At 39.7% G+C, this 15,334-nt stretch overlaps 1 protein-coding gene across 6 annotated transcripts in view; it reads right to left on the bottom strand.

The window, feature by feature from the left end:
• The window catches only part of spidr (scaffold protein involved in DNA repair), a 252,990-nt gene that overhangs the window by 153,193 nt on the left and 84,463 nt on the right, over window positions 1–15,334 (bottom strand). For all 6 annotated transcript variants that reach the window (XM_048529193.2, XM_048529190.2, XM_048529192.2 and 3 more), the window contains exon 7: window positions 13,128–13,228. In XM_048529193.2, coding sequence (XP_048385150.1) covers window positions 13,128–13,228 — 101 coding nt within the window. The remainder of the gene's footprint in view (window positions 1–13,127; window positions 13,229–15,334) is intronic.

A 15,334-nucleotide genomic window follows, 5' to 3' on the forward strand; every position in this document is an offset into this window, starting at 1 on the left:
CTTTTAGTACATCCTTAGCAAGTTACTGTGGCTTTTCACACCACTGAGATATGATCAGTTTCTTTTGCAAACAATGTCCATCTATAACTTCTCTAGGGTCAACGTTTCTGTACAACTGCAGGGTGTGTCTCATTTTCTGACAACCACATACCAATCTATAATGGGCTCATGACTTGTTTATCCACATGAACCATACCAAGACAGCTTGTATATATTTGTAATGTATAGTGTTGTAATTACAAGTGAGAACGAGCACACACACAAACTATTTTAAAGGAACAATCTAGTTGACATTTCTTTTAAGCTGTGTTATCTGATGTTTAAAATTTGTGTGAGACAATGCATCCTATCTATAACAGAAAGAAGGCAGACATCAGGTATTTTAACCACCACTAATGTTGCTTAATAGAGATTCATTGAAGATAACTTCGGTGATTGAAATAACTGATAACTTTAGCTAGCCATAGTTAAAAATTCTATTTGCAAGTTTTCCAGTCTACTAGGATTCAGTCAGTTGTGCAAATCAGTTTTTTTTAAAAAATGACTTTCTAAAATGGCAGAGCAAAACAGAAACAGAAATTGCTGGAATTACTCGGCAGGTCAGGCATAATTAACATCTCAGGTCTGTAACCTTAAATCAGAAATCACTCATTCACTAGATTCTGAAAAGCTCTCAGTGGCTTGGAAAAGCACTAACATAACACCTCTATTAAAAAATGGAGGGAGACAGAAAGCACAAAACTCTACGCCTGGTAGCCAAACATCTATCATTAAGAAAAGCCTGTAATCATTGTTAAAGAAACAGTGGGAGAACACTTAAAGTAACAAAATAAAACCAGCACAGAAACATGGCTTTAGGAAAGGGAAATTATGTCTGGCAAATTTGAGTTTGTCAAGGATACAACAAACAGAGTAGATAAAGGAAAGGCAAACAGTAGATGCAGTTGCATTTCCAAAAGCCGTTCAATAAGGTGGGACATAAAAGCCTTCTACACAAGGTGTGATGTCGTTAGAGGTAATACAACAGTCTGGATATAGGTCTGGCTTATTCAGAAAATAGAGTCAGAATAAATGACTGATTTTTCAGGTTGGGAAACTTCAATTAGTGGAAAGCCACACTAATCAGCGCTGGGGCTTCAAATATTTAAAATCTATACCAATGGCTTGGATGAAGGGACTGAGTGTAGGGAGCCAAATTTGCTGACATTTAGGTAGGAAAGCAAGTTGTCAGGTAAAAGAGTCTGAAAAGCATTGTAAATGAATGTGAATGAAAGAAAAGTGACAGACGATTATTCTGTGGGGAAATGTAGAGTTGTCCACCAAATTAATTAAAATAGAAATACTTCAGAATGATGCATTTCTAAGTATGAAAGTGTCCTTGTACATGAATAGCAAAACGTTAGCATGCAGATACAACAAATAATTAAGAAGGAAAATAAGCTTTACTGCAAGGTGAAAGGAAGACAAAAGCAGTTAGGCATCCCTACAACAATACAGGGCATTGCTGTATAGGTCAGGTAACAACAGTGTACAGTTTTGATCTCCTTCCTTAAGGCAGGATATGCTTGAATTCGAAGAAGTTCAGACAAGATTCACAAGGCTGATTCCTGGGTTGAAAGAATGAGGAAAATTTGAGCTGGTTGTACCTGTACTTTCTGGAGTTTAGAAGAATGAAAACATAATTTCGTTGAAATGCATGATTTGAGCACTCCCAGACAATAGAGGTTAGGTCACTGAACATATTCAAAGCTAAATGTGACAGATTATTAATTGATACTGAAGTCAGGATTCATGTGAGGTAGGTAGGAAAAATTAAGTTAAGGCTGCAATTCCATCAGCCTGACGTTACTAACTGGCAGAGCAAGCAAAAAGGCAGGGGAGAGGAAATTAAGAAGCCATTCTGTGCTGGAGAAATTGGAGTTTATCTATGTATTCCAGGATGTTTTTCAATCAGATGTGACAGTGCATGGCTAAATCAGTTCAACATCATATCCTTTCAATGTGCAATGACAGGTGGCAGGTCAGAAGATTGGACAGCAAAGAATTATTAAAATAAATAATGAGGGAAGAATTAGTGTATAAGAGAAAGCTAAGCAGAAATATAAAACAGATAGTAAGAGATTCTACTAACATTTAAAGCATTAACAAAGGAAGCATTGGTCCTTTAGAAAGTCAGCTTGAATGAAAATAGAGAAATGGCAGGTGACTTGAGCAGGCTGTTTGCATTATTCTTCACAACAAAGGATACAATTAACGTCCAGAAGTAGCTACAAAGCAGGAAACGGAAGGGAGGGGGGAACACAAGAAAATCACAATCACTAGAGAAGCTGTACTGAGTAAGTAGTTGGAGCTTCGGGCTGACAAGTGTTCAGGTCCTATTAGATTGGATCTTAGTGTCTTAAAAGAAGTGGTTAAAGAGACAATTAATGAACTTGTTTTAATTTTCCAAAATTGGCCTGATTCAGGGATGATTTGATTGGAAGGCAGCAAACATAAATTCAAAAAGGGAAGTAGACAGTGTATAGGAACTATAGGCTACTTAACTTAAAATCTGTCAAAGTGTAGAAATTTAAGCAGGGCACTTCGATGAGTTCAAAGCAATCAGCAGAGTCAGTGTGGTTTTGAAGGGGAAATCATGTTTGATCAATCCATTAGAGTTACTTGAAGAGGTAACATGTGCTGTAGATAAAGGGAAGCCAAATGATGTACTGTGTCTGAATATTCAGAAGGCATTTGCTTTGATACCATACCAAAAGGTTGTTATGAAAAATGTACGCTTACGCTCTAAGAATTAATGGCATGGAAGAAGACTGGCTAGCTAACAGAAAGCAGAATATAATTATAAATATGTCTTCTGGTTGGTGAGATATGGGACTGGTGTTAATAGTTCAACTGTTTAAAGTTTATATAAATGACAAGGAAGAAGGGACAGAAGATATGTTGCTAATCTGCTGAAGACACAAACACATGTATGAAAGTACATTATGAACATGATGTTAAGAAGGCTTCATAAAGATATAGGTTAACTGTGTGGGTGCAAACATGACAAATAGAGTGCGAGGCGGGAGAACGTGAAATTGTCCATTTTGGCTGAAAAATTTTTTTAAAAACGTAGCTAGGATGAGAGACAGTAATTTTTTGGGGAAAATTTAGACATTAAAGCTAAAAATGAAGTCATAGCTGAAGCGAAAGAAATAAATTCATGACCTTGATAGAATACAGAACAACTTCTGGTATTAATTTAAGGCAAAATACAATAAGTTGCTTGAAAAATCTAAAATGTACTCTTGGAATGAGGCTTGTCAATTTTTAAGAATGCATACAAGTACCAAAGTAGCTCTTTCCTAAGAAACAAATTTTAACTTGTATGCAATTTTGGGCTTACAGAACCACATGAAATGTTCATATGTGAAGAGTCAAAAGCATTAACCTGCATTAGTTTGAATTACATTGACATACTTTGAAATAAATAATCCATGATATTTTGTCAGGAAGCTAAATGTCTAGCTTCCTGACAAAATATCATGGATTATTTATTTCAAAGCATCGCCTTGTTTTATCAAAATATCGCTTTTTCTTTATATAATTAAGAGTAATGTAGCTGTAGTCTGAAATAAACTATTTTCCCCCTAGATTCCATGTATGATATTTCACTACATATGTTCTAGGGTTACTCGACATGGTATTTGGCCCATCTGTTCCCTATTGTTAATGCCAGTATATGTAAATGCTTGGCTAACTTGTCATGAGATTCTCTGCATAAAGTAAGTAATACTGTTTATTTTGACATCAAAGGATTTAAATTTGGAAATGGAAAGAGGTTCGAAATTGTTCCAGATTCTCATGTATAAAGGTAGACTTTTTGTTAGACAATAGTAAGTGCAAGAAATAAAGCAAAAATAGAAAGTATTGAAGATATTTCAGTGAAGCCTTGACAAGGTCCCACATAGGAGATTTATTAAGAAAGCAAATACATATGGGGTGCCATGAAATTTGGTACAGTGGATTCAAAATTGGCTCAGTTATAGAAGTCAGAGTGTGATGACGGAAGGCTGCTTTACTGACTGGAAGTCAGTGTCCAGTCACATACCACAGGGATCTGTCCAGGGTAGCCTATTATTCATTATTTATATAAATGACATTGATAACTGTATGGGTGTTAGACTAATAAGTTTACCGATGACACAAGGGTTGAACAGGTGGTTAACAGAGAGGTTTGGTGTCCTGTGCTACAAGAAGATAATAAAAAGGATGAACAATTGGGCAGACTAGTGGCAGATAGAATGTAATCTTTTAAAATGATTTTACATCTGTATGATCCCAACGAGGTCTTGTGATGTTTGTGATAAGAACATAAGAACTAGGAGCAGGAGTAGGCCGTCTGGCCAAACAACCCTTTTTCATTTTGGTCAGTCACAAGCCATTGTCTCCCAAGAACTGCCACATACATCTAACTTCTTCACAGATGTTTTAGACCATTCCTAAAACATTTCTGCTGGCTTCTTGGGCAGCTTCTGCCATAACTGCCATGCAAGTAGAAAAGGAAGTCCAGTTTCAGGAAGACAGATAACTGTCTGCCCAGCACAGCTGACTTTGAATGATTAGTACCTCAAAGCTCAGCAGGTTGGCTTGGGAGAGAACACTACTGTTGAACAGCAGTGTTCTTTCCATTGGAATTGGAAGATCTTGAGATGGGCTCACTGGCAGCGCTTCATCAGTGCTAATAGCTTCTGACTGTAAGTTGTCTAAAATTCCCAAGAAGGGGGAGGGTATTACAAAGCAAAGGTATGTCGAGGAAAGTATATAAATTTTTTTTAAATTGCTTACAGTCAAAGGGGTAAAACAAGTAAACAGGCAATTTTGGTGGCATATGGCATTCAGAATGAAATAAACAAATTATTTGTACCACTAGTTGTTAAGACGTATGATCTTCCTACAAGTACAAAACATCATCAGCAGATTCTATAAGTACTTTTTCAAGCGTTGGGTGGATGGGTTATTTGCAGGCATTTATACACTCCCAATGGGGAGAAGTTGTTTCCACACCTAAGGTCTGGAGAAAAGTAGTCGAATGGCACTAGGTAACGATGCTCATTTTGGGAGTGGCTACAGACATGATAAACCAGATGGCCTCTTTCTGTGTTATAACACTTCTGTGATTCTCCATCATTTAACAGCCAGTACGAAGGCATGATGATACGGAGATCAAAAGAAAAGACAGCTGAAGAATAATGGCACATATTTAAGGTTATAGTTCATGATTCACAATAAAGATATATCCCAGTGACAGAGGAGGATTCTAGGAAGGGGATGAACCAATGATGATTAATCAAGGAAGTTAGGATAGTAATAAAATGAAAGAAAACATACAGTGTAGCAAAGATTATTGGTAAGCTGGATGATTGGAAATGTTTTACAAACCAAAATGGAACAAATGAGGGAGAGAATAAATTTTCAGGCAGAAATAGCAAGTAATGTAAGAAAGAATAGTGGGAGCTTCTTTAACACATATTCAAAAAGAAGTCTGCAGAGAGATAGGTTCTGTCAGTGGGCAAAAACTTGACAGATGGAATATTATGTGGCCAACCTGATGAAGGGTCTAGGACCAAAACGTCAACTCTCCTACTCCTTTGATGCTGCCTGACCTTCTGTGTTCGCCCAGCTCACACTGTATCGACTCTGACTCCAGCATGTGCACTTCTTGATATCTTCACGATTCAGTATGAATTGGAGGAATCATGAAGAACACTCATTCTTAACTTGTCCCCTTGCCTTCAAGTGATCCTCAAGTTAATCCACTACCCAAACTTCGCTCTCTATTGAGACAGAGTAGTCAAATGGTCTGGAGGGAATGTGGCAAATTTACCTTTTATCTTTCTCCCTTCTTTTTGAAAGTCACCTATCACAATCTCAAGTTTTCTCAACATCCCGAAAGATTCCTCATCCGCCTGCTGCTTGGTCTTATGACAGCCCATTTTTCAAATATCTCGACTCCACTCATGTTCCAACTTCATCAGCAGAACTTCTGAAATGAGTGCTTTCTTTTTTCCTCCTAGTTGTGTCAGTTATAGCTAATTGTGCCTTTTCTTAGTGCATCCATTCCCTATCCTTCAACTCCTGTCCAAGGGTGACTTCTGCTCTCTAAACTGTTTCAATACATTCCCGCAGACGCAAGGGCTATTGTTCAGAGGATGAATACTGGCCAGGATACTAACAGAAATCCCTGCTACGAGCTCTCTGACATCTACTTGAGCAGGCTTTGAGCACCTTGGTTTGAGGCAGTGACTGTGATCTGACAGTGCAATACTGAGAAACTGTGTCAACTCAGATTTGATGTTAAAATCATGCAGAAAAATTTGGGTTTGAACTGACAACCTGATTTAGAATTACTACTACATTACGTTAACTATCAAAATATCCACATAAAGTTCATCTCTCAATTCCTCTGCACTAATTTATGATGAAGTTTTCTAACATTTTTTTCTCCTACAGATCCATCAGTGTTTGAGGGATAGGAAACTAGACTTCCATTGTGGTCATTTACCTGTTGGATTTTTGCAGAGTCTTCAAAGACATTTTTTATTCATTCACTGGATCTGGGCATTGCTAGCTAGGCCAGCTTTTATTATCTATTCCTGACTATACTGAAAAAGGAGTTGGTGAGTTGCCTTTTTGAATCACTGCAGAACTTGTGCTGCTGAAAATTAGGAAGAAAGACACAGGATTTTAATCCAGTGACAAAGAAGGAATTGCAAGGCAGTTACATGTCAGTAGAGTGTTGGGTTTGGAAGAGAACTGGGAAAATGCTAGAGATCTTTATCAGGGAAGAAACAGCAGTGCATTTATAAAATCTTAACATAATCAAATAAAGAAAAGGTGGTTTTATGAAAGGGAGCCCCATGTTTGACAAATTTGCTAGAATTCTTTAAGGATAAAACAAGCAAAGTTCATAAGATGGAACTGGTTGATTTAGTGTATGTGGATTTTCAGGAGGCGAGTGATAGGGTGCCACATCAAACATTATTGCACAGGATAGGAGATAGGATAGGAGGGAATTCAGTTAATGTATTTAATACAGAAGACACTGTCAGGATTAAAACATTCTTTTTCACGTTGGAAAGACATTATCAGTGGAGTACCATAACAGTCAGTCTGAGGGCCTCAATTATTTATTGTGTATATGAATGTCTTGGAGGAGGGGTATGTTTGACTAAGTGACAAGGATGCAAAAGGACTTCAATACACTAGGAGTGTGGGCAAAGAAGTGCTGATGGATCACAATGTGGGAATGAGTGAGGTTATACAGGCATAGACTACTTTCTGAACAGTGAAAAGCTTCAGCAATCTGAGGCACATAAGGGACTTGGGAATCCTAGTTCAGGGTTCTCTTAAGGTTAACATGGAAGTTCAGTTGGCAGTTAGGAAGGTGAATGCAGTGTTAGTATTCATATTGAGAGGACTAGAATACAACAGCAGGGATGTACTGCTGAGGTTGTATTGGGGTCTAGTCAGAATGCATTCGGAATATTGAGAGCAGTTTTGGACACCATTTAAGGAAAGGTGTGGTGGTCTTGGAGGGGTCCAAAGTAGGTCTACAAGAATGATCGAAGAAGGGAGGGCTCATCATCTGAGGACTGTTGATGACTCTGGTTCTGTACTCAATGGAGTTTAGGACAATCAGAGGGCATCTCACTGAAACTTACAGAATACAGAAAAGCCCGGAAAGAGAGGATATGGAGAAAATGTTTTCACTAGTAGGAGAGCTTTGGGCCAGAGGGCATAGCCCCAGAGTGAAGATATGACTACTTAAAACTGAGACAAGGAGGAATTTTTTTGGCCACAGGGTGGTGAACTTGCGGCATATATTGCCAGAGAAAGCTTGGAGCTGAGCCATTCAGTGTATTTAAGGTAAAGATAGGTTTTATTAGCAAGAGTATCAAAGATCAAGAAGAGGAAGCAGGAGAATGGGATCAAAAAACAGCTCAACCACAATCGAATGGCAGAATCAGGCTCAACAATTCGGCTGACCTGATTCTGTTCCTATATGTCATGGTCTTACGTTGTAAACATTTACTCCTTCCACCACCAGCAGCAGCAGCAGCATGTGCAATCCATAAGATGCAATGCAGAAATTCACCAAGACTCCTTAGAAAATACTTTCCAAACTCAAACCACTATTCTCTACAAGGACGAGGACAGCAGATATATGGCAACACCACCACCTGCAAGTTCCCCTCCAAGTCACTCACCATCCTGACTTGGAAATATATCGCCATTCCTTTAGTATCACCGAGTCAAAATCGTGGAACTCCCTCCTTGATGACACTGCGAGTCCACCTACACAAAATGGACTACAGCGTTCAACAAGGCAGCTTCTCAAGGACAAATATGCAATAAATGCTGGCTCAGCCAGGTACTGCCACCTACCATAATGAATAACAAAATTTCCAAAATCCGGTCCCACATGTAACATCCAAGCAATTTTAACGTTAGAGCATTTTAATAATATTTCTCTGGTGTGAAAGCAACATGCCCCTCATCAGCCTAAGCCTGGACATTGTTCAGGGCTTGTTGCTTATGGGCTAGAACTGCTTCAGTATACAAGGACATGTGAATGAAAATGAACATTGTGCAACCACTGAAAGTCATATTTCTGACCTTATGAAAAAGAAAATGTCATTAATAAAAACAGCTGAAGATGGGTGGGCCTAGGGCATTATCTGAGGGAATTCCTATACAGAAGTTCTGGATTTGAGACAACTGAACTCCAACAACAACAACCACTTTGCTTTGAGCTAGTATATTTCCATGTAGCAGAGTTTTCTCCTTGATGTCCAATGACACCATTTTTCATAAGACTCTTTGATGCCAAACCTGGTCAAATGCTGCCTTGATGTTAAGTCCAGTCAATTTCACCTCACCTCTGGAATTCAAACTTTTGTCCATGCCTGGAACAAGGCTGCAAGGTGTTCAGGAGCACAGTGGACATGGTAGGACCAAACGGAGCATCAATGAGTAAGCTATTCCTTTGGAGATGTCATTTGACAGCATTGTTGACAATCCCTTCCATCACTTCACTGATGATTGAGAATACAGTGATAGGGCCACAATTGGTTGGGTTACATTATCCCACTTTCTGTGCACAGTTCATATCTGCATAAATTTCCACAATGGTTGGTCAATGCCAGTGTGATGGCTACATTGGAACAGTCTTGCTACAGTGTAGCACACATTAGTAGCACAATTGATGAAAGTCTCAGAGTTTTTGCAGTATCCTACATATTCAGCCACTACTTCAAATCATGTAGACAAAATCAAATTGTTTGAAGACTAAGAACTGAAGAAGTAGTTAAGTTAAACTTGTACATGTGAGATAGTGAGAAAAGGGCTAAGCCTGAGGCTGGTATGGTAGAAAAGACAACATGTTGAATACTCAAAGCAGGCAACAGTAAGGCAGAGAACAAGGTGAGACTGATCAATTAAGCTCCATTTATTTTAATTCAAGAGTCCTGACAGGTAAGGTATATGGACTCAGGGCATGGTTGGGTACATGGGACAGGGATATCAGAGCTATAACAGAAACATGAATCAGGAAGGGACGGAACTGACAGCCTAATGTTCCAGGGCGTGGAATGCTATAGAGGATAGAAATGGGGGAGACAAGAGAGGAGGGAGAGTGGCGTTTTTCATTGAAGATAACATTACGGTTGTACTTAGGGAAGATATTCCTGGGAAGAGGTACAGTGAAGTTACATAGGTGGAACTGAAAAATGAGATTGGAATAATCACCTTACTGGGATTGTACTATAGGACCCCCAAGAGTCAGCGGGAAATTGAGAAGTAAACAGTGTAATGAAATCTCAGACATTTCTAAGTATAATAGGGTTGTAATGGTAGGGGTTTTAACATTTCAAACATGGACTGGGACTGCCATAGTGTTAAGGGGCTAGATGGAGAAGAATCTGTCAAGTGTGTTCAAGAAAGTTTTCTCAGTCAATATATGGATGTACCTACAAGGAGCAAAATTTAACATTCTCTTGGGAAATAAGGCAGGGAAGATGACTGAGACGTGCACAGGGGAGCACTTTGGGGCCAGTCATCATAATTCTATTAGTTTTATACAAGTTTTATAATAGACCTGATCTAAAAGTTAAAGTTCTAAATTGGAGGAAGGCCAATTTTGATGGTATTAGGCAATAAGTTTCAAAAGTTGATAGGGAGAGGCTATTCGTTGGTGGAAGGATGGGTGGAAAGTCAGAAACCGTTAAGAATGAGCTAATGAACATTCAGAGACAATATGTTCCTATTAGTGCGAAGGGCAAGGCTGTTAGGGGTACGGAGTGCTGAATAACTTGAGAAATTGAGGCTCTGATCAAGAAAATGGAGGAGGCATATGTCAGGTATAGACAGCTGTGATTGAATGAATCCCTAGAGGAATATAAAGACAGTAGGAGTACAATTAAGAGGGAAATCAGGAGGGCAAAAAAGGGGACATGAGATAGCTCAGGAAAATAAGCTTAAGGAGAATCCAAAGAGATTCTACGAATACATTAAAGGCAACTGAGTAACTAGGGAGACAGCGGGGCCTCTTAAAGATCAACAAGGCTATGTGTAGAACCATCAGAGATGAGTGGGATAATAAAGGGCATTTGCATCAGTATTTACTGTGGAGGTGGTGATGAAGCTAGGGAACTTGGGGAAATAAATAGTGACATCTTGAAAAGTGCCCATATTACAAAAGATGGGATGCTGGATGTCATAAAATGCATAATGATGGATAAATCCATGGGACCTAACTAAGTGAATCCCTGAACTTTGTGGGAAGCTAGAGAAGAGATTGCTATGCTCCTTGCAAAGATATTTGTATCATTGATGGCCACACATGAAGTGCCAGAAGACTAGAGATTAGCTGGAGGTGCCATTATTTAAGAAAGGTGGTAAGGAAAAGCCAGAGCTATAGACCAGAAAGCCTAAAGTATACATTGGGTAAGTTGTTGGAGGGGATTCCGACGAACAGGATTTACGTGCATTTGGAAAGGCTAGGACTGATTAGGATACTTAAAATGGGTTGTGTGTGGGAAATCATATCTTACTAACTTTATTTAAGCTTCTTGAAGATGTAACAAAGATGACTGATAAAGGCAGAGTGGTAGACATTGTCTATATGAACTTCAGTAATGAATCTGACAAGGTTTCACATGGTAGACTGGTTAGCAAAATTAGATCAAATGGAATCCAAGGGGAGCTAGCCAATTGGATACAAAATTGGTCCCAAGGAAGGAGATAGAGCGGTGGTGGAATGTTGTTTTTGGACTGGAGGCCTGTGACCATCATTTATATAAATGATTTGGGTGCGAATACAGGAGATGTAAGTTTGCAGATGACACCAGGATTGGTGTTGTGGTGGACAGTGAAGAAGGTTATCTCAGAGTACAGCGGGACCTTGATCAGATGGGCCAAAGGGCCAAGGAATGGCAGATGGAGTTTACTTTAGATTAATGTGAGGTATTGCATTTTGGTAAGGCAAATCAGGGGCGGACTTAAACAGTTAACAGGCGAGCCCTGGGAAGTATTGCTGAACAAAGAGACCTAGAAGGGCAGGTGCAGGTTCCTTGAAAGTGGAGTCACGGGTAGATAGGGTAGAGAATGTGGTGCTTGGCACACTTGACTTCTTTGGTCAGTACACTGAGTAGAGGAGTGAGGACGTCATGTTGCAATTGTACAGGAGATAGTCGTGAAGCCACTTTTGGAATACTGCATTCAATTCTGGTCTCCCTGCTATAGGAAAGATGCTATGAAATTTCAAAGGGTTCAGGCAAACATTTACATTGCTGGGATTGGAGGGCTTGAGCTATAGGGAGAGGCTGAATAGGCTGGGCTTTCTTTCCCTTCGAATGGCAGAAGCTGAGGAGTAACTTTATGGAGGTTTATAAAATTATAAGGGGCATGGATAGGGTGAATAGTCAAGGTCATTTTCCCATGGTAGGGGGGTCCAAAACTAGAGGGCATCGGTTTTTAAGGTGAGTGGGAAAAGATTTAAAAAGAGACTCGAACAGCAACGTTTTCATGAAGAGAGTGGTGTCTGAATGGAACAAAATGCCAGAGTGGTGGAGGCAGGTACATAAACAACATCTAAAATAGTCCCAGTTGCCCCATATTTCTCAAACCCTTCCTATTCACGTACCCATCTGGGTACGTGAATAGGAAGGGTTTGAGAAATATGCGGCAACTGGGACTATTTTAGATCTATTTAAATAGATCAATTTAAGATATCTGGTGGGTAAGGACAAATTAGACCAAAGGGTCCATTTCTGTGCTGTATAAGTCTGTGACTTTAAGTTGGTTTATTCTATTTTATCATTTATTGTGCAGAACAAACTTCTGTTTTACTGTTAAAACCGAATCTGCAGCAGCACTTGTTTTCAGTGAAAGACTCCCTTGATAAATGAAAACAAAACATGTTCAGTCAAGCCAGATTGCTGTGTGGGATCTGACTCTCAATATAAACATTTTGAACATTGTAAATTTTCATAACTTAATGTATCTTTCATCACTTTAAATTTCTTTTTACCTTTTCTACATAAACCTGATGGGCACTAAGCAATTACCTGAACTGAAAATCCCACTTATGCCATGTATACTTTTCAAACACTACAAGATTTAACCCATATTAATGTGCAAAACATTTGAAGGAACACAGCAGGCCAGGCGGCATCAGTTGAACACGAAAGCTGACATTTCGGGTCAGGAGCCTCCTTCAAACAACTGACTTCATCTTGTCCAAAACAGCAATCTCTTCTTACCTCAATTCTGTTCCCATTAAACTGCTTTCACTCCTGACTCCCACGATTGCTGATATTCTAAATGATTCTGTCTTCAAATGTTTTCTCTCTCTCTCTCTCTCTCCTTCTCTCAAGACAATGGTTTATCAATTCCTCGAGGACAGTTAGAGAAGGATAATCCAATGCTGACCTTGCCAATGATGGTCACATCCCATGAGTCATAGAAAAGGTTTTCAGAAATAATATTGACCATTGCATGTTTAAATGCATAAATAGATGCCAAAGCAAACTGCTGCAGATGATACTGTATTAAGTATTATATTCTTAGTAATACAGGAATCCTACCTGTGTGAATTTGTAAATCAGCTAGAGACTGATGCCTCCAAAAGTTAATGGCAGACCTTTCTCGGCACTGTAGTCTGTTTAATCTTTCTGCTAGCCCTCCCCTGTAGAAATAAAATACCTTAAGTCAGTTTTATTCTAAATTTCAGAAATTTCAATCTTAGATTTAGCTGTGTTGCATCCTACAACTGAGTGCTAAGATTCTCCCAGTATAGGCAACATGAAACAGATTCATCAATGACACATTCATCCATTGTATTCACACAAGTAAGAAGTGTCAGTCAGCATAAACCAACCATTTCTAACCGTTGACCCATAACTCTTGTAGGTCGCAGCACCTCAGGTACAGTTAAAAGAATCTGGGTATATTTTGGAAGATTTTAGCTTTGCCCTCTTTGGGTAGTGAGTAACAGGCCCACCATGTCCTGAGTGAAACATCACTCATCTCTCTGCTAATTTGTTTATCAAGTAACTCAAGTTTATGTTTCCTGCTTATTGAACACTTTGTAACATAAATAAGTCATATTTATCCACAATCTAGGAGCATCATATCACACGACAAAATTAAATTTCCCCAACATCAATAGTACCAAAGAAAACATTGTTAGCCAGGTCAATCTTTGCTCACAGCTAAAATTCTCCATTCTTAGAAAAATCCTTGCAAATCTCCTCCGTGTCCTTTCTCTTGCAATCATGATCTTGCTATAATTTAATGACCAAACCTGCACACAATACTCTGGTGACAACTATCCAATGTTTTCTAGGAGTGGGTTTTACAGCAGCCTCACAAGGCACGTTTTCACAGGGGATGTAGCCAATGGTCTGAGCAGTGGCAGATCGAGTTTAATCTAGACAAATGTGAGGTGCGAGATTTTGATAGGGCAAATCAGGGCAGGACCTGTACACTTAATAGTTAGGTCCTGGGGAATGTTGCCGAACAAAGAGACCTTGGAGTGCAGGTTCATAGTTCCTTAGAAGTGGTGTTGCAGGTAGATAGTGAAGAAGTCCCTCTGAAATCTCTTTCTCTTTCTTCTCACCTTAAAATTATGCCCTCTAGTTTTGAAATCACCTGCCTTAGGGAAAAGACCTTTGCTAGTCACCTTATCTGTGCCTCTCATGATTTTACAAACCTCTATAAAAGTCTCCCCTGAACCTCCTACACTCCAGGGGAAAAAGTCCCAGTCATCCAGCGTCTCCTTATAACTCAGACCCTCCACATTCTCAGTAACATCCTTGTAAATCTTTTCTGCACCCTCTCCGACTTAATAATATCCTTCCTATAGCAGGGCAGCCAGAACTGTACACAATCCAAAAGTGGCCTCACCAATGTCCAGTACAGCCTCAACATGATGTCCCAACTCCTCTATTCAATGCTCTGACTGATAAAGGCAACCGTGCCAAATGTCTTCTTCACCACGCTGTCTATCTGTGATGCTACTTTCAAGGAGTTATGCACCTGAACCTCTTGGCCTCCCTGCTGACATTCATCAGCTTTTACCAAAATTAGAAAAGCTGCCCTACAGGCTGGACAAGGAACAGCTTGGCAGTCATATTCCCTGAATCACGCTTTACAATGTCTTAGACACGATCAAGACAATTCTTGGGGATTTTCTGTCCAAGCAAAGGTGGTGGTTAGACAGAGATATTCAGCAAATGAACAAATCAAATTTAATTCCAAGAAGTGTGGGCATGGTAGTTCAGTGCTTAGCACTGCTGTCTCACAGTGCCAGGGACCCAGGTTCGATTCCACCCTCGGGCGACTGTCTATGTGGAGTTTGTACATTCTCCCCGTGTCTGCGCGGGTTTCCTCCGGGTGCTCAGGTTTCCAACCACATTCCAAAGATGTGAAGGCTAGGTGGATTGGCCATGCTAAATTGCCCGGAGTGTTCAGAGATGTGTAGATTAGGTGGGCTATGGGGGATGGGTCTGGATGGGACGCTCTGTGGATCGGTGTGGATTTGTTGGGCTGAAGGACCTGTTTCCACACTGCGGGGATTCTATGATCTAAGTATGAGGTGATGTATTGGGAGGACTAACAAGGTAAAGAACTAGAAGTTGGACCCTAAGAAATACAGAAGATCAGAGGGACCTTGATCTGCATGCCCACAGATCCTTGAAGGTAGAGGAAATCTTCTAGATTCCACCTTGTGAAGGAGGGTCACTGGGCTTGAAATGTTTTAAGTGTCAACAACATAATTACTGACTGCAGT

This window comes from Stegostoma tigrinum, chromosome 5 (assembly GCF_030684315.1).
Source record: "Stegostoma tigrinum isolate sSteTig4 chromosome 5, sSteTig4.hap1, whole genome shotgun sequence".
NCBI classification, from domain to species: domain Eukaryota; kingdom Metazoa; phylum Chordata; class Chondrichthyes; order Orectolobiformes; family Stegostomatidae; genus Stegostoma; species Stegostoma tigrinum.